General features: G+C 40.7%; 1 protein-coding gene and 1 long non-coding RNA gene across 3 annotated transcripts in view; one reads left to right on the top strand and one right to left on the bottom strand.

The window, feature by feature from the left end:
- The window catches only part of LOC149984588 (uncharacterized), a 238,972-nt gene that overhangs the window by 73,085 nt on the left and 143,672 nt on the right, over positions 1-22,215 (top strand). The gene's annotated exons all lie outside the window — the stretch shown is intronic.
- LOC110519971 (tomoregulin-2-like) overlaps positions 1-22,215 on the bottom strand; it is a 182,662-nt gene that overhangs the window by 95,497 nt on the left and 64,950 nt on the right. Inside the window, exon 4 of the mRNA XM_021596899.3 lies at positions 148-174. Coding sequence (XP_021452574.1) covers positions 148-174 — 27 coding nt within the window. The remainder of the gene's footprint in view (positions 1-147; positions 175-22,215) is intronic.

Here is a 22,215-nt window from a genome sequence, read left to right as displayed (position 1 = left end):
CCACAATCTGAAAGACGTGTTATTTGAAACCTCAATTCCAAGTAGTGTGTCATGATCAGTCTTGTTTCTAGTGAAGGAGAATGACTATAGAGATAACAGTAAGGGATAATGAAAACAAGTGAAGATGAAATAGTTGAGCAATCTTACCATCATCTCCCGAGCCTGAGCCGACATCTGTGAGAGAGAAAGAAAGAAAGGAGAGAGAACAAACACATTTGCTAATTAAAGACAACTTCTGAGAGGACTTTGCGACAACAGATAAAGCAGGCCTCCTGCTAAACAACATCATTATTTTGTGTGTGTCTGTCTGTGTATCTGACTTAGCGTGTGTGTGTACAAGTGTCTATGTGTGATTTAATGTGTATGAATATGTGTCTGTGTGTGTGTGCACTTTGCATGCGGATACATCTGTGTGCATTGGTCACGTCACGATCCGCACAATCCCGAACTCACATCAGAAATGTCTATGTGATCATGTTTTATATTTCCCATTGCTCAATATGCTTATGTGGTACATCTTTCTGTATGCCCATTTGAATCCTTCTGAATCCTTCTAAAGCTTCCTCCAAGACATCTAGCATACTCATTTGTTTAGCGATACGCCTTTGAAAGGGATATTGGCAAACACTGCTCCAGTGGTAAAATGAGCAGCCAGGTCAGTATTCGACATCTATCCATGTTTGATGACATCGGGAGACGATGTGGAAACTGGCCACTAGGGGAAACAGTGAGCGCTGTAACCTTCAAGTAGGTTTCAGTTTTGCTATGGTGTTGTGGACGGGGATCAAGGGATGGCGGATGGCCCTAAGCAACTGCCTGTGGTGCCAAAGGTTGCATGTTTGAATGCAATACTAGAAAGTATATTTTAGATTTTTGGGGGGCAGCGTTTTCACTTTTGGAAGAATAGCGTGCCCAGAGTGAACTGCCTCCTACTCTGACCCAGATGCTAATATATGCATAGTATTATTAGTATTGGATAGAAACCACTCTGGAGTTTCTAAAACTGTTTGAATGATGTCTGTGAGTATAACAGAACTCATTTAGCAGGCGAAAACCTGAGAAAAATCCAACCAGGAAGTGGGACATCTCAGGTTTGTAGTTTTTCAAAGCTTGGCCTACCGAATACACATTGAGATATGGATGAGGTTGCACTTCCTAGGGCTTCCACTAGATGTCAACCGTCTTTTGAAACATGAATGAGGATTCTACTATAAAGGAGGGGCTCATGAGACCTCTTTGAGTCAGTGGTCTGGCAGAGAGCCTTGGTCTCATGACGCGCGCTCCCGACAGAGTTACCTCGCGTTCCAGTGCTTTTTCTGAAGACAAAGGAATTCTCTGGTTGGAACATTATTGATGTTTGATGTTAAAAACATCCTAACGATTGATTCCATGCATCGTTTGACATGTTTCTAAAGGACTGGAATGGAACTTTTCGAGTTTTTGTCTGGATGAAGTGCCTGCGCCTCATGAAGATGGATTACTGGGCTGAACACGTGAACACCAAGTGGCTATTTGGACATAAATAATGGAACCTTATGGAACAAATCAGTCATTAATTGTCGAACTGGGATTCCTGGGAGTTCCTTCTGATGAAGATCATCAAAGGTAAGTGAATATTTATGGTGTTGTTTCTAATTTAGTTGATTCCAAAATGGCTGATATTCCTCTGGCTGTTTTGGGCTCTGAGCGCCTTTCTCAGATTATGCAGAGTTTGCATTAAGAGTTTGCATTAAGGAGAAGTCTATCTTTAATTCTGTGAATAACACTTGTATCTTCTATCAATGTTTATAATCAGTATTTCTGCAAAATCACCAGATGTTTTGGAATCAAAACATTACTACACGTAAGGCGCCAATGTAAACTGAGATTTTTGGATATAAATATGCACATTATCGAACAAAACATACATGTATTGTTTAACATGATGTCCTATGAGTGTCATCTCTGATTTTTGTGACTCTTATCTTTAGCTGGAAAAACAGCTGTGTTCTTTGACTTGGCAGTGATCTAACATAATCATATGTTGTGCTTTAGCTGTAAAGCATTTTTGAAATTGGACATGATGGGTAGATTAACCAGATGTTTATCTTTCATTTGCCATATTGGACTTGTTAATATGTGAAAGTTACATATTTCAAAAAAATATTTTTGAATTTCAGGGGAAAGTTGTCGAGGGGTTCCTCTGCGCTAGAAAGGTTAAGCCTATTCCAAACGTTAAACCGTTACCTTAACCATTCAGAGTTAATGCCTAACCTTAAGCATCTGGCTCTGGTGCAGAAAGTTAAATGTCTGAATCCAGCTTAACTTAAATAATACATGTTGTAAGTGTTAAACAAATCAAAATATATTTTATAGTTGAGATTCTTCAAAGTAGCCACCCTTTGCCTTGATGACAGCTTTGTACACTCTTGGCATTCTCTCAACCAGCTCCATGAGGTAGTCACCTGGACTGTATTTGAAGTAACAGGTGTGCCTTGTTAAAAGTAAATTTATGGAATGTCTTTCCTTCTTAATGTTTTAGCTAATCAGTTGGTTGAGAAAAGGTAGGGGCGGTATACAGAAGATAGCCCTATTTAGTAAAAGACCAAGTCCATATCATGGCAAAAACAGCTCAAATAAGCAAAGACAGTAAGCTTTAACTAGCAATACAAACCGATTGTCGTAGCTAGCTAAAGTTAACCTGTTAGAGCTCTAGGGGCGCTATTTCATTTTTGGATAAAAAACGTTCCCGTTTTAAGCGCGATATTTTGTCACGAAAACTATGCATATTCTTGACAGTTTTGGAAAGAAAACACTCTGAAGTTTCAGAATCTGCAAAGATTTTGTCTGTAAGTGCCCCAGAACTCATTCTACAGGCGAAACCAAGATGATGCATCACCCAGGAATTAGCAGAATTTCTGAAGCTCTGTTTTCCATTCTCTCCTTACATGGCTGTGATTGCGCAACGAATGAGCCTACACTTTCTGTCGTTCGCCCAAGGTCTTAGCAGCATTGTGACGTATTTGTAGGCATATCATTGGAAGATTGACCATAAGAGACTACATTTTCCAAGTGTCCGCCTGGTGTCCTGCGTCGAATTCGGTGCGCAATTGCCAGCTGCTTCTACTTTACCATTTGATTCAGGGGAGAAAGCATGTGTCCAAGAACGATGTATCAATGAAGAGATATGTGAAAAACACCTTGATGATTGATTCTAAACAACGTTTGCCATGTTTTCAGTCGATATTATGGAGTTAATTTGGAAAAAAGTTTGCGTTTTGAGGACTGAATTTATGGATTTTTTTTGGTAGCCAAATGTGATGTATAAAACGGAGCTATTTCTAATACACAAGGAATCTTTTTGGAAAAACTGAGCATCTGCTATCTAAATGAGAGTATCCTCATTGAAAACATCAGAAGTTCTTCAAAGGTAAATGATTTTATTTGAAGGCTTTTATGTTTTTGTTAATGTTGTGTGCTGGATGCTAACGCTAATGCTAACGCTAAATGCTAACGCAAAATGCTAACTCTAGCTAGCTACTTTTACACAAATTATTGTTTTCCTATGGTTGAGAAGCATATTTTGAAAATCTGAGATGACAGTGTTGTTTACAAAAGGCTAAGCTTGAGAGATGGCATATTTATTTCATTTCATTTGCGATTTTCATAAATAGTTAACGTTGTGTTATGCTAATGAGCTTGCTGATTTACACAATCCTGGATACAGGGGTTTTTTCATAGCTAAACGTGACGCAGAAAACGGAGCGATTTGTCCTAAACAAATAATCTTTCAGGAAAAACTGAACATTTGCTATCTGAGAGTCTCCTCATTGAAAACATCTGAAGTTCTTCAAAGGTAAATGATTTTTTTGAATGCTTTTCTGTTTTTTTGTGTAAATGTTGCCAGCTGAATGCTAATGCTAAATGCTACGTTAGCCATCAATACTGTTACACAAATGCTTGTTTTGCAATGGTTGAGAAGCATATTTTGAAAATCTGAGATGACAGTGTTGTTAACAAAAGGCTAAGCTTGAGAGCTAGCATATTTATTTCATTTCATTTGCGATTTTCATGAATAGTTAACGTTGCGTTATGGTAATGAGCTTGAGTCTGTATTCACGAACCCGGATCCGGGATGGGGAGATCAGAAAGGTTAACCAAATAGGGTCAATATTATCTAACAAGCCAGCCATCTAACATCAGCTGGAAAGGTAACAGCAAGCTTTAACTAGCAATACCAACCGATTGTTATAGCTAGCTAAAGTTAACCAAATAGGTTCAATGTTGGCTAGTTAGCCAGCTAACATTAGGCTATAAATAGCCATGCAAAATGGCATTTTGAGAAAACATCCCTAACCTTACACACTATTTATACATGAAAGTAAAATATTAGCTAGCAAGACAGCCATCTAACCTCTGCTAATGTTAGCTACAGTGGCTTGCGAAAGCATTCACCCCCTTGGCATTTTTCCTATTTTGTTGCCTTACAACCTGGAATTAAAATTGGGCGGGGAGCCTACCACTTTGAAGATGCAAAATATATTTTATTGTCAAACAAACAATAAATAACACAAAAATAATCTAAAAGTGTCTTGGGGTATGTCTCTATAAGCTTGGCACATCTAGCCACTGGGATTTTTGCTCATTCTTCAAGGCAAAACTGCTGCAGCTGCTTCAAGTTGGATGGGTTCCTCTGGTGTACAGCTGTTTTTATTCAACAACTGCATTGGAAAGTAGGAATTCCCATCCCTTATTGAAGTTTTGGACAGCTGCAGTCCTGATATTTTCCCTAACATTTATAATCTACTAAGAGCCATCATCACCCTTCCTATGACTTCATGTACTGTTGAGAGACTCTTCCCCACTACAGGCAGTATCAAAATATCCATCAGATCTTGCATGCTGACTGCACATCTAAACAATCTAGCCCTGTTCTCCTTTCAAAGCGAACTCAGTGACTTTTTGCACTATGATGAAATACTCTCCATCTTTAACACCAAGCGGTAGGCGTCCATGCCTTGTGCTGTAAAATGTGAAACACAGAAAAGGTATGCCTGAATGCTGTTTATTTATGATTTTGCCTAATGTTTTCATGTCTGTCTTGGTAGGCAGGCCTATAAGTGTTTGATTCCAAGTGAGCTACTGTATTCATATCCACCGTGATATTAGGCTATGCATGATGATGTCATGTTTTCATGCCTGCCTTGGTAGGCCAGGTTTATGTTTGATGATTCAAGTGAGCTATTGTAGTTATACCTGCCGTGGTATCACATATAATGATTTCATGTTTTCATGCTTAAAATTCCTGTACAATAGCATTTGGTTATTCAAAGTGAGCTATTAATTTCATACCTGGCGTACAGTTCAAGATATAGGCCTGAAGTGTTTATTGTATTGTGTGTGACTATTTCATATGGCAAAACATGTGCACTTTTGGTCTTAATAAAAACACTTTCATGGCTTCCTTGCTTCTTTGTGAAATAGTGCGATAAGCTTTTTACGCACATTACAATTCAATGCAGAGCTGGTGTTCGGCCGATGTGCTAACCATGGTCCTGAATCCACCTGTTGTGCCTGTACTGTAGATCGCTCCGTTGAGTGGTAATGGTCGATCTGACCTGATAATATGTTGATTATTTCATTAGGTTTGACTGTCAGACTGTACACTTGATCCATTATCCGTATTTTGTGACAGCATCATTTTTCACATTTCATCATTGCACTTGTCTGCTGCTGTAGTTTGTTCACTGTCAGTCTCGGACAGTCAGCCTGTTATGTCAGCGGTGTTGTTGTAAGTGGTTGTGGAATTGCGCACTTGCGCTGCCTACTTGGCAATAATTTCAGCCTTGTTTGTTACATTTATCCTCTGTTATGTTAAATGAGGCAATGTGATTGCACAAATGTACAGTTAAATATGTCGGGCAGTGTTGTGGTGGAGGTTATGCGTAGGTATATCCACTTTTTTCAGTGGGAATTTCGTATACTCACTTGTTAATCCCCACTTATGCTGTATCAAAGCAGTGTAGTGGAGGTATACATGATATAGTACAATAGAGAAATCATACACAAAGCAGCCTATACAAACACAAATCACGTGAAATATTTGTCAATATGGGTGTGAAAAGTGTGAGTGTGAAACCATAGCATAGGCCTATATTATTCAGCACCACGGGGAGGTAATGCAGCTTGGCAGGCGCTGGCTGAGCCTGCGAAAGTCGGATCAAAGAATTCAGCACCCAGACAGATCTGCACTCAGCTCTGTTCTCTGACTCCTGACATTCACATTCACAACGAGAGTTGTGCATTTATTCTCATGAGTTCCACAGTTTAGCCTCTTTATTTTACTTCTCGATAGAAGAGCTTTAGGGAGAGGCTATGATATTTACAGTAGGTCAGGGCCCTGACTCGATCTGTTAGCGATCATCATTTCCCCTATAGATAAAATTGCCTCAGCCTACAGAAATCATGTGGCAAAGACCACAGTCTAGAAAAGTTATACAAAAATAGTAATATTAAGGTAGAAATATGGAAACCTTGGCGTAACCCATAAATCTCCTCTAGATAAATACAGAGATGAATCAGCATACATTTACATTTTATTCATTTAGCAGACGCTCTTATCCAGAACGACTTACTGGAGCAATTAGGGTTAAGTGCCTTGCACAGGAGCACATCGACAGATTTTTCACCTAGTCGGCTCGGGGATTCAAACCAGCAAGCCTTCGGTTACTGTCCCATGGTTGTTAAACACTAGGCTAACTGTGACTAGCATCCAAGCCTTCAGCAGCGACTAGCATCCAAGTCTTCAGCTGTTGTAAAGTGTAGGAACTCCCGTTCTCATGTGACGCACGATCACAGAGGAAATCTGTTCCTTTTCTTACCTCTGCGCTTATCTGGTCCCTTAGCCTAACATATTAGCCATAAGGGGTAGGCATATTATTTAATTCTGGATATCATGGTGAATGTATTTCACATTACCTCTGTTCCACATACAATTGTTCACCTTTCATTTAATTCGCCAGGCAGGCCATTCAGAGTTATGTTAGTATACCCACTTCTCCATGCACCATGACTACACCACTGATATCTGGGTATTTTTGCTGGAAAATGTTGGCCCAGTCACTTTTACATAGGCCCAGCCACATGGAAGTTTCTGCCTACGCCTCTGTGCATGACCAACAAGTTGACTCATGTTTGCCAAAAAAGCACCTGGATAATCTTCAAGACTTCTGGAAAAATGTTCTAAGTCAAAAGGGGAATTTTTGGGATGACATGGGTCCCGTTATGTCTGGCGAAAACCAAACACTGCATTCTACAGTAAGAACATCAATACAAATGGTCAAGCATGGTGGTGGTAGTAGTGTGATAATTTGGGGATTCTTTGCTGTCTCAGGACCTGGATGACTTGCCATCATCGAAGGAACCATGACTTCTCCTCTGTATCAGAAAATTCTAAAGGAGATTGTCAGGACATCCGTCTGTGACCTAAAGCATGATCCAAAACACACAAGGAAGTCTACATCAGAATGGCTGAAAAACCACAAATGTAAAGTTTTGGAATGGCTTAGTCAAAGTCAGACCTAAACCCCATTGAGATGTTGTGGCAGGATCTGAAATGAGCAGTTCATGCTCAAAACCCCACAAATGTTGATTAGTTAAAGTAGTGCTGCATGGATGAGTGTGACAAAATTCCTCCACAGCAATGTGAGAGACTGATCAACAACTACAGGAAGCATTTGGTTGCAGTCATTGCAGCTAAAGCGGTCACAACCATTTATTGAGTTTAAGGGGGCTATTACTTTTTCACAAAAGGGCATAACTTTGTTTATAAAATAATGGAATTAATTATACAAATGTTGTGCTATTTGTTCACTCAGCTATCCCTTTATCTAATATATGTTTTGGTTGATGATCTAATAACATTCAGTGTCAAAAATATACAAAAATGGAGAAAATCAGAAAAGGGGCAAATGCTTTTTCACAGTACTGTAGCTACAGCTCTGCACATACACACAGGTTTCTCAATCTGTTTAACATTTTAAGATTGTACTCATTTAGCAGACACTTTTATCCAGAGCAAAATACAATTTGTGCATTCATCTTATTTTTAAATTGTATTTTACCAAGCAAGTTGACTGAGAACACATTCTCATTTAAAGCAACAACCTGGGGAATAGTTACAGGGGAGAGGAGGGGGCCAACCAGGACCAACCCTGCATACTGTAGCTTCAGAACCAAGCCAGCAGTAGGATGCAGGGTAGTATGCTGCTGGCATATAACATAAGAAGATTTCTTTGAATCAACAATCTTGATCTCCAAAACTATCACTCATTCCATTACACATTGCAATTTAACAAATTAATCTTGTGTACAACTTTTAAATGCACACAGGTCAACTACACCGAATGCACAAAACATTAGGAAAACTTTCCTAATATTGAGTTGCACCCGTTTTGCCCTCCGAACAGCCTCAATTCATCAGGGCATGGACTCTACAAGGTGTCGAAAGAATTCCACAGGAATGTAGGCCCATGTTGACTCCAATGTTTCACACAGCTGTGTCAAGTTGGCTGGTAGTGAATCTCTACTTTGAATAGCACGTTCCATCTCATCGCACAGATACTCAAAAGGATATGTGATCTGGTGACTGGGCTGGCCATTGCAGTAAGCTATATTCACTGTCAAGTTCATGGAAACATTCCTGGACAGTCCTAGCCTTGTGGCATGTGGCATTATCCTGCAGAAAAAATGGTAGATTAATTGGTAGATTGGTAGATGAATTGACTGCCGCCATGAAAGGATGCACCTGATAGACAATGATGTTCAGATATCATGTGGCATTCAGACATTGCCCAATTTTATCAAGGAGACCAATGTGTGCCTTGACAACACACCTCACACCACCACCGGCCTGTAATGTTGACATGTGGCATGATAGATTAACATACACATGTGGTTTTCTCCATACCCTAGTCCTCCCATCAGCGTGGAACAGCAGGAACCGGGATTCACCAAACCAGGCAATGTTTTTCCAATTCTCCAGTGTCCAGCGTTTTTGTTCCTTAGCCCACTGCAACCGCAGTTCCTTGTTTTGTGCTGAAAGAAATAGAACTCTATAACCGGCTGCCACCCCAATCGACGAGTTGATCATTCTTTTATGGGTTTTTGGGCACCAATATTGTACTGGACTGTCAGTTGACTAACTGTAGCCCATCTCTTGCTATGCACAATTCGTGTCAGCCTCCTTTGTCCTCTTTCATCAATGACCCATTTCAACCACTGGTCTGCCGTTGGCTGGATGTCCTTTGGCTGGTGGACCAGTCTTGAAACACACAAGAAACTGTTGAGCGTGAAAACCCCAGCAGCGTTGCAGTTCTTGACACACTCGAACCGGTGAGCCTGGCACCATTCACCCTCTGAATGACACAGACTCTATCCATGTCTCAATGCTAAAAATTATTTTTTAAATCTGTCTCCTCCCCTTTCTCTACACTGATGGAAGTGGATTTAACAGGTGACATCAATAAGGGATCATAGCTTTCAGTCAGACCATGACAAAGACCTGGTCAGTCTTTGTCATGGTCAGTCAACGTTCCTAATGTTTTGTACATTCAGTGTACAGTATATGGTCAAAGATTGGATCTGAATCTCCAGTTTTTCACCAGACAGTTTAGGGCCATACTCGAGAACACTAGAAACAGGTTTAAGTTCAAGGTTAAGTTTAAACATCAGCAAATTAAATGATAAGCCCAAATGGGCTCATAAGACACTGTATTTGCATTATCCAAATAAAATTATCAAACTTATATACAGTACCAGTCAAAAGTTTGGACACACCTACTCATTCAAGGGTTTTTCTTTAGTTTTAATATTTTCTACATTGTAGAACAGTAGTGAAGACATCAAAAATATGAAATAATGCAAAGGAATCATGTAGTTAAACAAATTAAAATATTTTTTAGATATTAGATTCTTCGAAGTAGCCACCGTTTGCCTTGATGACAGCTTTGCACACTCTTGGCGTTCTCTCAACCAGCTTCACCTGCAATGCTTTTCCAACAGTTTTGAAGGAGTTCCCACATATGTTGAGCACTTATTGGCTGCTTTTCCTTCACTCTGTGGTCCAACTCATCCCAAACCATCTCAATTGGGTTGAGGTCAGGTGATTGTGGAGGCCAGGTCATCTGATGCAGCACTCCATCACTCTTCTTCTTAGTCAAATAGCCCTTATACAGCCTGGCGGTGTGTTTTGGGCGTGAAAACCCCTGTTGGAAAACAAATGACTGTCCCAACTAAGGGCAAACTAGATGCGATGGCATATCGCTACAGAATGCTGTGGTAGCCATGCTGGTTAAGTGTAAAAGCACCTCCACACATCACACCTCCTCCTCCAAGTTTCACCACACATGCGGAGATCATCCGTTCACCTACTCTGCGTCTCACAAAGGCACGGCGGTTGGAACCAAACATGCCAAATTGGGACTCATCAGACCAAAGGACAGATTTCCACCTGTCTAAAGTCCTTTGTTCGCAAGTCTGGGTCTTCCTTTCTTGTAGCAATCCTCATGAGAACCAGTTTCATCATAGCGCTTGATGGTTTTTGCGATTGCACTTGAAGAAACTTTCAAAGTACTTGACATTTTCTGGATTGACTGACCTTTATGTCTTAAAGTAATGATGGACTGTTGTTTCTCTTTCCTTATTTGAGCTGTTCTTGCCATAATATGGACTTGGTATTTTACCAAATAGGGCTATCTTCTGTATACCACCCCTACCTTGTCACAACACAACTGATTGGCTCAAACGCATTAAGAAGGAAAGAAATTCCACACATACATTTTTTATTGTGGACAACAGGAAAAGGAGGACCGAGCACACCCCCATTCTCTTCGATGGGGCTGGAGTGGAGCAGGTTGAGAGCTTCAAGTTCCTTGGCATCCACATCACCAACAAACTAACATGGTCCAAGCACACCAAGACAGTTGTGAAGAGGGCACGACATAAGCTATTCCCCCTCAGGAGAAAAGATTTGGCATGGGTCCTCAGATCCTCAAAAGGTTTTACAGCTCCACCATCGAGAACATGCTGATGGGTTGCATCACTGCCGGGTATGGCAACTGCTCAGCCTCCGACCGCAAGGCACTACAGAGGGTAGTGGGTATGCCCCAGTACACCACCATGGCCAAGCTTCCTGCCATCTAGGACCTCTATACCAGACGGTGTCAGAGTATGGCCCTAAAAATTGTCAAAGACACCAGCCACCCTAGTCATAGAATGTTCTCTCTGCTACTGCACGGCAAGCGGTACAGGAGCACCAAGCCATAAGACTCCTGAACATCTAATCAAATGGCTACCCAAACTATTTGCATTGCCCCCCCCCCCCTTCTACGCTGCTGCTACTCTCTGTTATTATCTATGCATAGTCACTTTAATAATTCTACCTACATGTAATATTACCTCGACACCGGTTCCTCAGCGCATTGACGCTGTACCGGTACCCCCTGTGTATAGCCCCACATTTGTTATTTTACTGCCGCTCTTTAATAAATTGTTATTCTCATCACTTACTTTTTTTAGGTATTTTCTAAAAAACTGCATTGTTGGTTAAGGGCTTTTAAGTAAGCAATTCACTGTAAGGCCTACTACACCTGTTGTATTCGGCGCATGTGACAAAATTTAATTTGAAGTTATTGATGATGTTTCACAACATCATACCATCATTAGGCTTGCTAAAGGTAGTTTCAAAGTTAGGCTAAAAAGCTTTGCCACCAGCTCCTCCTTGGTTGGTTTCTCTATTGGGGTGATGTTGGGAGGTAGGTCTCGTGTCTCAACTTTGAAGTATGGGTCTTTGTATATGATCTGTTTATCTTCCCGCCGCTTGATAGCCTGCTGGACCAATCGTGTTCTAAAGTTGAATGTCTTCTGTTCAGAGACTCTTCTCTACCCAGTCGTTGGCCTGTTTGGAATACTCTACACAGCTTCTCGGATATCCTGAAAGATGTGTAACAGAATAACAAAACAAAAAATGTAAATTTGTCCTATTTAGTCATTCCTTACATCCTCCTGAAAAGTTATTAGAAGAGGCATGAGTGGAGGAACATTGGGTCCGAGAAACTATGGTTCATTGTCCTATCCTCATGTCTGTTCCACCACCCCTCTCCTTCTGCCATTTCCTCCCTGGCAGGTATAAACAGAAAGAGTGATTGGTGGTGTTGGCTGGTATAAAACAGAGTCAGTCATTACATGTCAATTCAGGGCATGAGCTGATATTCTAAATGTTTTAATTGACCTCATGTAAAGGCTGGGCAAGTTTGTTGTCATTACAACTCATGCACCAGGTAGGGCCAGAGCTGCGTATTTATCTATATGGCTCTGGCTAGGGCTGTGTCCTACTCATGGACCTTCACTAGTGCAATTAATTTTAATCAGTCAAGAGGACTAAAGAAAACTGTGATATCTAGTAGAAAATAATATACTATTTCTTATCAGTAACATAATAATGAGAAAAAGCAAATTACATAAAACAAATTAAGCAAAACAGTCAGTAGGACAGGCTAACGTTACTGTTACAGTAGTAGCTAAGTAAAAAATACTACAAACTAGTTCAAGGAATATCAAACAAATAACATTAAACTACTTTGCGGTGACTAGCTACCGGTGTTAGCAACTTAGCTAGCTAATGGTGGAAAGACGGTGGGAACAGAACCCGGTCCCCATTGTAGTCAGTGGCCACAAAGTGGTCGTTTCGACACTATCAGCAGGATGTCGGATGGCCTGCAGCCCTGTGTGACACAAAACTCCATTGCGGTCAGGAAAAGAGTGGAAATGTGTAGTGTAGTTGTATCTGTGGAACATTATTGCACTTACATTTGGCCAATGTCACTCACCTACTAATATTATTCACCTAGCCTTACTTTACTTCAGAGATTACTACCCGCTAGCCTAGCTAGATACCATATCTTTGTTTACTGCCTTTCATTCTGATGTTCTTTCTTGAAGGCACATAACTCCTTCGTCCCGCCTCCTGTAATTACATATTTTAGAATCACGAAGGAGAGCATCTACTGGATTACAGACTATATGGAAGACGTTTGCACCAACAGGTCTTTGTTTTTTTTTACACTTTTTACATTAAAAACACATGTATTTAGAAATTCAATGCAGAGACACCAATTGTTGTTTATGTAAGAACAAATACACTGTTTTTAATGCATTTTAGGTCATTTCAGAAATTCAGCAATTTGACATAAAAATAACGAAATCTAAACACTCTAACAATGGACCTAAAAACTGTCTGGGGTACTGACAAACACCCAGGCAAGTGTTATAAAGGGCCCAGAAATGTTTTTTGGTGAACACCCCATTTAAGATCTTTGATAGGATAATGAGGAATTTGTTACAGGAAATAATCACTGTCACCTGATGAGATTAGCATAGGGCTAACGTGTGCCAGGTTATCTGATGGGACAAGCCACAATGTAGCGTTCTATAATGTGACACAATATTGACAATTTTAATTGGCTGGTGCTTTAACTTAATGTTGAATTGTTTTGTTCACAAGTATGGCCCCATATAGACTACAGGCGAGAAGTGACAGTGGCTGAATCACAAATCACCCCATTCCCATTCCCCACACCCCTCCATTTGCACATTACCTCGTGCCTCTGCCATTCTCACAAATGTCCCGAAGCTGAGAGAATTACAATTACCGATGGTGTCGGGGCTAATTCGACCCTCAGATAGCCACTTCGACTGAGCCAGCAAGGCTACAGGCTTCCGAGCTGTGCTATCCCGACACACACTGTGATATCTTTGGAGTTTGCGCAATGTCATACAAAAGAATGGCGTGGCGTGCCTATTTATATGTTAAATGCATTTATTTATGTCTAATTTCGAGACTTGAAAACAGATGAAATACACTACATGACCAAAAGATGCTTGAACATCTCATTGCAAAATCATGGGCATTAATATGGAGTTGGTCCCCCATTTGCTGCTTTAACAGCCTCCGGTCCTCTGGGAAAGCTTTCCACTAGGTGTTGGGAACATTGCTGTGGGGACTGTGGGGGCTTCCATTCAGCCACAAAAGCATTAGTGAGGTCGGCACTGATGTTGGGCGATTAGGCCTGGCTCGTAGTCGTCGGTCCAATTCAACCCAAAGGTGTTCGATGGGGTTGAGGTCAGAGCTTTGTGCAGGCCAGTCAAGTTCTTCCACACCGATCTCAACAAACCATTTCTGTATGGACCTCGCTTTGTGCACAGGGGCATTGTCATGAAAGAGGAAAGGGCCTTCCCCAAATTGTTGCCACGGAGTTGGAAGCACAGAATAGTCTAGAATGTCATCGTATGCTGTAGTATTAAGATTTCCCTTCACTAGAACTAAGGGTCCCGAACCATGAATAACAGCCCCAGACCATTATTCCTCCTCCACCAAACTTTACAGTTGCCACAATGAATTGGGGCAGGTAGCGTTTTCCTGGCATCAGCCAACCTCAGATTCGTCTGTCAGACTGCCAGATGGTGAGTCCAATGACGGCGAGCTTTACACCACTTTTCAGGCTTGTGTGCGGCTGCTCAGCCATGGAAACCTATTTCATGAAGCTCCCGATGTACAGTTATTGTGATGAAATTGCTTCCAGAGGCAGTTTGGAACTCGGTAGTGAGTGTTGCAACCGAGGACAGACTATGTTAACGAACTACGCGCTTCAGCACTCAGCAGTCCCATTCTGTGAGCTTGTGTGGCGTATCACTTTGCGGCTGTTGCTCCTAAACATTTCCACTTCACAGGGGCAGCTCTAGCAGATCTGACTTGTTGGAATGGTGGTATCCTATGTAAGTCACTGAGATCTTCAGTATGGGCCATTCTACTGTCAATGTTTGTCTATGGAGATTGCATAGCTTTGTGCTCAGTTGTACACACCTGTCAGCAATGGGTGTGGCTGAAATAGCTGAATCCACAATTTTGAAGGGGTGTCCACATAATTTTGCATATATAGTGTACCTCCCAAATTACATGTTTAGTTAAATAGTCCAGTACTGTAGCCTACTCCTGACCGCCACGTTGTACAGTGCCCATAGGAGAATTGAACCCCGGTCTCCCACTTCCCAGCACAAAATGGGGATTCTTTAGCTAAATAGCCGAGAAGCCCTTGACTGCAGTGTGCAGTTCGGGGCTGGGTTCAATGTGGGCGGAGTCAAGCGCGTTTAACCCGAACCCTTCCAGTCTCCTTCAAGGTCACCCAAGTTGAGGTTCACGTCGAAGGTATCAACGTCAACGAAAGCAAATCTTAATCGAACACGGATGAAAATATAAACCATGGAAGTAAGTGAGTCTGTCATTATAATGTACTTTGGAACATTCATGTTATACCAGGGCAAAGGTATATTTTTATATAACTAACTACTGCACTGATTGTTTTATTTAACTAGGCAAGTCATTAAGAATAAAATATTATTTACAATGATAGCCAAGGAACAGTAGCGTTGTTCAGGGGCAGAACGACAGATTTCTTTTTACCTTGATCTAGCAACCTTTTGGTTTCTGGCCCAACGCTCTAACCACTAGGCTACCTGCCGCCCCAGCTACCTGCTAACCGATGTTAGCATAGTGTTAATTAGTCACATTTGCAAGTGAGCTAGCTAATTAGCAATAACATCCTTTTGCATTCCAGCTAGCTAATTACTTACAGTGATGGAATCTTATTTGGACAAATTTGCCCTACTTGAGCAGTAAGCCTAGGTTTACATGTACAGTTATGTAATCGATTTGATCGTTGATTTTCTGTGTTTCTTCAATGTACGCCTTGTTGTGTTTGGCTGGCTCTAAATGTGTATCGTTGATGCCGACGGCCAATCCCTAAATTACACATAGTGAGTCTACACAGCCTACACATAGTATATACAATAATTAAATTAAATGCCTATTGCTTATTTATGACTTTCTAATTATCATGCCTTTTATGTCTATGCTTATTTTCTATGATGTATAGTGTTAGTGTGCTATTGGAGGGCAAGAGTAGAACAAAAAAAAAAAAATCCAGCAAGAGTCAACTTCATCACTGGCCCTTCTGCACATGTAAGGTATCGTGTCTTTACTATCATTAAATTGAAGACAATTTTTATCAAAGATTCTCTGTAATTAGTATTACTCGATCAAACTGATTAATCACGTAACTGTAATTAACTAGGAAGTTGGGGGCACCAAGGAAAATATTCAGATTACAAAGTTATCATTTCCTAAAATAACTTTTCAGATATATTAAATCTGATCAAATAGTCTTCTGATTAATGAATTATTTACTTTACCTCATGTTAGTCTCATTCCAAACATTGTAAATTGTTGGTTATCTGTGGCTTGGTGGACAAAAAGGGAAGTGGGGGTCAACTGAGATGAGACACTACAAAGTTGAAAATCATAACAATTGAAATGCTAATCCTTTGCACATGAAAGCTCACTCATTCGGGAACAATTGCAATCAATATATATATTTACGCTCAGTGTGTCGTCGGGATCTTTGTTGAAAAGTTAGTCTTTCTCTATCTCACGGTTAGAATGGATTGTTCAGAGTGATATTGATTAAATTGTTATAGAATGGATGTTTCGGCGGTTGTCGTTCTTCACGTTCAATGACACCGAATTCCTAGCTACAGACTAGTAATTAATACCAAAGACTTGTTCTTATTCTGTCGGTATCAATAGTCTAAGAGTTTAACCACGTGGTTGTGTGTGACTGTTTGAGGTTGTGGACAGGTGTCTTTTATACTGATAACAAGTTCAAACAGGTGCCATTAATACAGGTAACAAGTGGAGGACAGAGGAAACTCTTAAAGAAGAAGTTACAGGTCTGTGAGAGCCAGAAATCTTGCTTGTTTGTAGGTGACCAAATACTTATTTTCCACCATAATTTGCAAAGAAATTCATTAAAAATCCTACAATGTGATTTTCTGGATTTTTAAAATAATTTTGTCTGTCATACAGTGCCTTGCGAAACTATTCGGCCCCCTTGAACTTTGTGACCTTTGCCACATTTCAGGCTTCAAACAAACATAAAGATATAAAACTGTATTTTTTGTGAAGAATCAACAACAAGTGGGACACAATCATGAAGTGGAACGACATTTATTGGATATTTCAAACTTTTTTAACAAATCAAAAACTGAAGAATTGGGCGTGCAAAATTATTCAGCTCCTTTACTTTCATTGCAGCAAACTCTCTCCAGAAGTTCAGTGAGGATCTCTGAATGATCCAATGTTGACCTAAATGACTAATGATAAATACAATCCACCTGTGTGTAATCAAGTCTCCGTATAAATGCACCTGCACTGTGATAGTCTCAGAGGTCCGTTAAAAGCGCAGAGAGCATCATGAAGAACAAGGAACACACCAGGCAGGTCCGAGATACTGTTGTGAAGAAGTTTAAAGCCGGATTTGGATACAACAAGATTTCCCAACATCCCAAGGAGCACTGTGCAAGCGATAATATTGAAATGGAAGGAGTATCAGACCACTGCAAATCTACCAAGACCTGGCCGTCCCTCTAAACTTTCAGCTCATACAAGGAGAAGACTGATCAGAGATGCAGCCAAGAGGCCCATGATCACTCTGGATGAACTGCAGAGATCTACAGCTGAGGTGGGAGACTCTGTCCATAGGACAACAATCAGTCATATATTGCACAAATCTGGCCTTTATGGAAGAGTGGCAAGAAGAAAGCCAATTCTTAAAGATATCCATAAAAAGTGTTGTTTAAAGTTTGCCACAAGCCACCTGGGAGACACACCAAACATGTGGAAGAAGGTGCTCTGGTCAGATGAAACCAAAATTGAACTTTTTGGCAACAATGCAAAACGTTATGTTTGGCGTAAAAGCAACACCCTGAACACACCATCCCCACTGTCAAACATGGTGGTGGCAGCATCATGGTTTGGGCCTGCTTTTCTTCAGCAGGGACAGGGAAGATGGTTAAAATTGATGGGAAGATGGATGGAGCCAAATACAGGACCATTCTGGAAGAAAACCTGATGGAGTCTGCAAAAGACCTGAGACTGGGACAGAGATTTGTCTTCCAACAAGACAATGATCCAAAACATAAAGCAAAATCTACAATGGAATGGTTCAAAAATAAACATATCCAGGTGTTAGAATGGCCAAGTCAAAGTCCAGACCTGAATCCAATCGAGAATCTGTGGAAAGAACTGAAAACTGCTGTTCACAAATGCTCTCCATCCAACCTCACTGAGCTCGAGCTGTTTTGCAAGGAGGAATGGCAAAAAATGTCAGTCTCTCGATGTGCAAAACTGATAGAGACATACCCCAATCGACCTACAGCTGTAATCGCAGCAAAAGGTGGCGCTACAAAGTATTAACTTAAGGGGGCTGAATAAATTTGCACGCCCAATTTTTCAGTTTTTGATTTGTTAAAAAAGTTTGAAATATCCAATAAATGTTGTTCCACTTCATGATTGTGTCCCACTTGTTGATTCTTCACAAAAAAATACAGTTTTATATCTTTATGTTTGAAGCCTGAAATGTGGCAAAAGGTCGCAAAGTTCAAGGGGGCCGAATACTTTCGCAAGGCACTGTAGTTGAAGTATACCTATGATGAAAATTACAGGCCTCTCTCATATTTTTAAGTGGGAGAACTTGCACAATTGGTGGCTGACTAAATACTTTTTTGCCTCACTGTATTTAAGGATGATGTAGAAGATGTCCCCCCAAGAAGTCACAGCATGTCACATCAGCATCCAGCTCTGCAGGATCAGGTACTGTATAGGCTATTAGCTAAAGTCCCTTATTAGCTAATGTAATCCCTTACATTACTTAATGACCCCAGTCTGTTTTCTTTCTAGACGATACTGAAAACAAAATGCACAGCGAACTGGGAGCTGTGAAATTGGTATGTAGTGGTGATCCTAACTGACCTAAAACAGGTGATTTTTACTAGGATTAAATGTCAGGAATTTTGAAAAACTGAGTTTAAATGTATTTGGCTAAGGTGTATGTAAACTTCCAACTTCAACTGTAGGTGTTCCTTTTGTGCATGTGGGAAAGGGAAGTGTGGAGTGCAATAGAGATTGCATCATCAATGGATCTGTTGGGGAGATATGCAAATTGGAGTGGCTCTCCCTTTGTAGTCCGTAAAAGTTTGCAAGCCCTGCCATATCCGACGAGCGTCGGAGCCCGGTGTAGTATGATTCAATCTTAGTCCTGTATTGACACTTTGCCTGTTATATGGTTTGTCGGAGGGCATAGTGGGATTTCTTATAAGCTTCCAGGTTTGCTCCTTGAAAGCAGAAGCTCTACCTTTTAGCTCAATTCGGATGTTGCCTGTAAAACATTGCTTCTCGTTGGGGTATGTCACTAGGGGGTCGAGGTCATCAATGCACTTATTGATAAAGCCAATGTATGGTCATATTTGCCAAATGGAGGGTGAGGGAGAGCTTTGTACGTGTCTCTGTGTGTGGAGTAAAGGTGGTATAGAGTTTTTTTGTAAATGTAACATACTGGAAGACATTAGGTAAAATGGATTTACATTTCCCTGCATTAAAGTCCCCGGCCACTAGGAGCACCGCCTCTGGATGAGCATTTTCTTGTTTGTTTATGGCCTTATACAGCTCGTTGAGTCCCTTCTTAGTGCCAGAATCTGTAAGTGGTGGTAAATAGACAGCTAGGTAAAATATAGATAAATACTTTCTTGGTAAGTAGTGTGGTCTACAGTTTATCAAGATATACTCTACCTCAGGTGAGTAAAACCTTGAGACTTCCTTATTTCGTGCACCAGCATTATTTACATTATTTACAAATAGACAAAGACCACCACCTTGTCTTACCAGAGGCAGCTGTTCTATGTTGCTGATGGACCAAAAACCCAGCCAGCTATGTTATCCATGTCGTCATTCAGCTACAACTTTTTAATGTCCCGTTGGTAGGATAGTCTTGATCGGAGCTCATTCATTTTATTATCCAATGATTGCACGTTGGCTAATAGGATTGATGGTAAAGGCGGATTACTCACTCGCTGTTGGATCCTTACAAGGCACCCCGACCTACGTCCCCGATATCTTCGTCTCTTCTTCATGCAAATGACTGGGATTTGGGCCTTGTTGGGTGTCTTAAGTAAATCCTTTGTGACCGACTCGTTAATGAAAAAGTATTTGTCCAGTACGAGATGAGTAATCATTGTCATGATATGCAAAACTCTTTTCGAACATAAGAGACGATGGCAGAAACATTATGTACAAAATAAGTTTCAAATAATGCAAAAAAAACACACACAATAGCACAATTGGTTAGGAGCCTGTAAAACATCAGCCATCTCATCCGGCGCCATCTTGCATCCATAACAATGAACTAATGATGTGAGATTTTACTTGGCATAGAACATGTGCTCTCTCGTCAGGACACTGTTGTTTAGAGGAGCTAGCCAACAACACAGCTAACACAATAACTTCAAAAGGAAGCTGGAAAGACTGCAAACTAGCTGCAGTGCATTTAGTTTTACCGGTTTTCTATTGACATTTCTTTGTACAGTGCATTTGGAAAGAATTCAGACCCCTTGACCTTTTTTACGTTTTGTTACGTTACAGCCTTATTCAAAAATGTATTAAATTGTTTTTTTCCATCATCAATATACACACAATACCCCAAAATGACAAAGTGAAAACAGGTTTTTAGAAATGATGGCAAAAATATATATATATATGCCATTTACATAAGTATTCAGACCCTTTGCTATAAGAATTGAAATTGAGCTCAGGTGCATCCTGTTTCCATTGATCATCCTTGAGCTGTTTCTACAATTTCATTGGAGATGACCTGTGGTAAATTAAAATGATTGGACATGATTTGGAAAGGCAAAGACCTGTCTATATAAGGTCCCACAGTTGACAGGGCATGTAAGCACAAAAACCAAGCCATGAGGTGGAAGGAATTGGAGCTCAGAGACAGGATTGTGTCAAGGCACAGATCTGGGGAAGGGTACCAAAACATTTCTGCAGAATTGAAAGTCCCCAAGAACACAGTGGCACAGTGGTTTTGGAACCGCCAAAACTCTTCCTAGAGCTGGCCGTCTGGCCAAAATGATCAATCGGGTGAAAGGGCCTTGGTCAAGGTGGTGACCAAGAACCCGATGGTCACTCTGACAGAGCTCCAGAGTTCCTCTGTGGAGATGGGAGAACCTTATCTACAGCACTCCACCAATCAGGCCTTGATGGTAGAGTGGCCAAATGGAACTGACAGCCTGCTTGGAGGTTGCCAAAAGGCACCTAAAGGACTCTCAGACCATGAGAAACAAGGTCTGATGAAACCAAGATTTAATTCTTTAGCTTGAAATCCAAGAGTCACGTCTGGAGGACTGTAATGTAACAAAATGTGGAAATAGTCAAGGGGTCTGAATACTTTCCAAATGCACTGTATATATCAATAAATTATGCTTATTGATGATTTTGACTGACTGAGAAAAGCTGCTTGCCTGTCTGTCTTGTCCAGACCCCTACACGTTCATTACTATGGGACAGCTGGAGATTGAATATTGACATATATTGACATATTTTTGCCATTATGCAATCCATTTGCTCGTCTAAAAGAAATGGGAAATAATGTCTAGATGCTTTTTACAGTAGAGATCCAGTTTATAAATTGTTTGGCTGGGCTGATAAGACAGTGGATATTAACTTCAACATCATAGCTTTAGCCGGTGGTAAATTATGGAATAGACACCAATCAGCGTCCAGGATTAGACCCACCTGTTGTATAAATTGCATTAAGTCACTAGTGTGTCCCAAAGTTGACGGATTTATTGATCCCTTTGCCTCTCTCTGGAAGTCACCCTCTGAGATTTGTCAGCAACACTCCACATGTTTGCCTTCAATTCCCTTGATATCTGAGATTGTGCATCCCCCCCCAGTCAACCAAACATATGGCTCATGTCAGCTGTGACTTGCCTAAGCAGCCAAGAAATCTGACAAGTGGTTCCTCAAACGGTTCACTGTTTCAAGTCACTAAATTGCTGACTGCACTGTAGCACTAACACTCAATGGGATGGAGGAACTGAAGCATCCTGTGCTAATCAGCTATCATTCACTCTCTGTTTGCTCACTGCCTAGTGCTAGCTTGGTGAGTACCTGCTTTTCTGTAGCCCAAATGTAAACAAACTCATCTTTCCCTCAATTCTAAAAGTATAAGTAAACAATACATTTTCTTATGAAAAATATATGATACAACTCGAAGGTTGTGA

This window comes from Oncorhynchus mykiss, chromosome 3 (assembly GCF_057628025.1).
Source record: "Oncorhynchus mykiss isolate SJ-2025 chromosome 3, ASM5762802v1, whole genome shotgun sequence".
NCBI lineage: Eukaryota > Metazoa > Chordata > Actinopteri > Salmoniformes > Salmonidae > Oncorhynchus > Oncorhynchus mykiss.
The sequence above is the reverse complement of the archived record's forward strand: the minus strand, read 5'-3'. Positions and strand labels throughout refer to the sequence as shown.